This window comes from Pseudomyrmex gracilis, unplaced genomic scaffold, assembly GCF_002006095.1.
Source record: "Pseudomyrmex gracilis isolate BER0280 unplaced genomic scaffold, ASM200609v1 scaffold_453, whole genome shotgun sequence".
Classification (NCBI taxonomy): Eukaryota; Metazoa; Arthropoda; class Insecta; order Hymenoptera; family Formicidae; genus Pseudomyrmex; species Pseudomyrmex gracilis.
The window spans coordinates 1-2,176 of record NW_018021037.1 but is presented as its reverse complement, the minus strand read 5'-3'; the positions used below and the strand labels follow the sequence as shown (position 1 = coordinate 2,176).

Below are 2,176 nucleotides of genomic sequence, written 5' to 3'. Positions count from 1 at the left end.
GATATAGATTGTTATGTACATTTATTTATATACATACAAAGAAAACATAAAGTAATCTGTAATAAATTATTTTTCTATATATATATATACAAGTTGCACTTCAGTTTTTGTCTTCTATGGATGCCTTTTTTTGATTCTTTATTGCATCATCTATCATATCTTGGAAGGGATCTTCTGGTTCTTCTAATTCTGAATTAGACTCAACAAGCGCATAAAGTTTGAAATACTTCAATATTTCATCTAGAAAAATTTATATATAAAAATATACAAGTTTGACAACATTATTTAAATTAACAAAAATATACTAAAAATTTTGAATATAACACAAATACTAATACTTTTAACTTGAAAAAAGTATCTCAAACTATACATACCTACTGTTTTCTTATCTAATTTATATTTAGCAGCTATATGTTCACTGTTATATGTTGTTGGATCCCGTTTGTGCAGTGAAAGAAACGTGTATGCTTGTTTCACTGTGCACTTTCCTTCAGGAACTACTGCAGTTTCATAACAATCAAATATAAAATCATCTCTGCTATGTCTCATTTGAGGTAAAGACTTGATCTCTCTTTCTTCTTTACTTAAACTCTCCTAAACAATGCTGCAATCTTTTTATGGTTGCTCCCACATTAAATATAAAAAAAAGCAAATGTAGAATATATAAGATAAATATACCTGTGAATCTGTTGATGTTACAAAGACATCTTTTAGTCGTTGATCCAGTTGTACATTTTTTTTATAATGATCTTCAAGAAATTTTGGATTTACTAAAACAGAGATTACATAACAAACATCGGAGAAAAAGTATTAAAATGTACGTATCTCAAGATGTCTATCTTAAAAACCAAAGTATTAAAGTTTATATAGTTCATCATACGTACGTAATATCACAACGTGATTTTAAAGAAAGAATCATCGTTTCTATATACGACTTTCATTAATTTGTTATTACTTACTTTCGTTCAACAATTTCTTCTGCTTTTCCGTAGATTCATATTGAGGTGCCGGTATTGGTTTCTCTCGGGATATGATCTTCTCTGCACGATTTTCGATATTAAAGGTGCGAACTGGTCGCGTCAACGTCGAATATATTTTTCCCATTGTTAAAGTTATTTAAATTGTTATTAGAAATAAATTGCACAACGAGACAAATGCTGTCGATGTGAATTATACGCCAATAAATTGCGACAAAGTTGTCAAGTTTGGCTGTAATGTGTCTTTACTCACACAAACGAGAAGCAGCAATTATAAAAATCATATTCGAGCGAAAATTTTAAAATGTACGCGTTAGACTTACAAACTTCTAGCGATGTACAGTTTTATGGCAACTTGTAACGTTGTTAGATTAGGGTTAGGTACTACAATTAGTTTTTTATTTTTTGCCGCCTCTTGCGTTGCGGATGGTTTTTGAGGTTAGGCATCTTAACAGCCCCAGAGAAAAGCCTGAGAGCGGCCACGTCTGTAAGAAAATGTATAATTACTTTGCCGCCGCGTAAACTAGCGCATGTCCAGGAGTGGTGCGCAATGAAACTACGTAGCGATGTCGATATGTATGCAATGTCCCAACGTGAAACGGTTCTATTCCGTGCTATGTACGTTAAGGCCTGTTCTACAATGCAGTCGTAAGACGTAAATCGTTAAAAATTGACCAATCACAATCAATTCTTCTTCTGTAATTAGTCTGTGATTAGTCAATTTCTTACGACTTACAGCTTACGACAATATTGTAGAACAGGCCAAAACATGGTTCTATTTTGTCTTATGTGCATATATAGGGAGCTTTCCAGCTACGTACACAGGCGACACTGTGTCCGTCAGTGTGAGAAAAAGCATATCAGTGTGTCTCACTCACACTAGTGGACACTGTGTTGCACAGTGTCGCTTGTGTACGTAGCTGAAAAAAGCTCTCATATTTTTATATATATTATGAGTGCTTTCCAACTACGTACACAGGCGACACTGTGTAACACTGTGTCCACTAGTGTGAATGAGACACACTGATATGCTCTTTCTCACACTAATGGACACTGTGTTACACAGTGTCGCCTGTACACACAGCGTCAAAAATTCGCGGAGTNGGCGCGGGGATCGGAGGGCAAGCGGGGGGATTGCTCGTAGCGCCAACGGGCGCCGTACGAACTAAGTAGTAGTCCACAACTACGTTGTGTCGATA

At 35.1% G+C, this 2,176-nt stretch overlaps 1 protein-coding gene across 1 annotated transcript; it reads right to left on the bottom strand.

Annotated features, from left to right (window-relative positions):
* Positions 1-22: 22 nt before the first annotated feature.
* LOC109860715 (protein NDUFAF4 homolog) lies at positions 23-1,449 on the bottom strand. The gene is made up of 5 exons (XM_020439989.1): positions 1,301-1,449; positions 960-1,220; positions 679-770; positions 375-594; positions 23-240 (listed from the first exon to the last, which is right to left on the bottom strand). The coding sequence occupies exons 2-5, from the start codon at positions 1,102-1,104 to the stop codon at positions 101-103; spliced, it is 597 nt and encodes a 198-aa protein (XP_020295578.1). The 5' UTR covers positions 1,105-1,220; positions 1,301-1,449; the 3' UTR covers positions 23-100.
* Between the last annotated feature and the right edge of the window lie 727 nt (positions 1,450-2,176).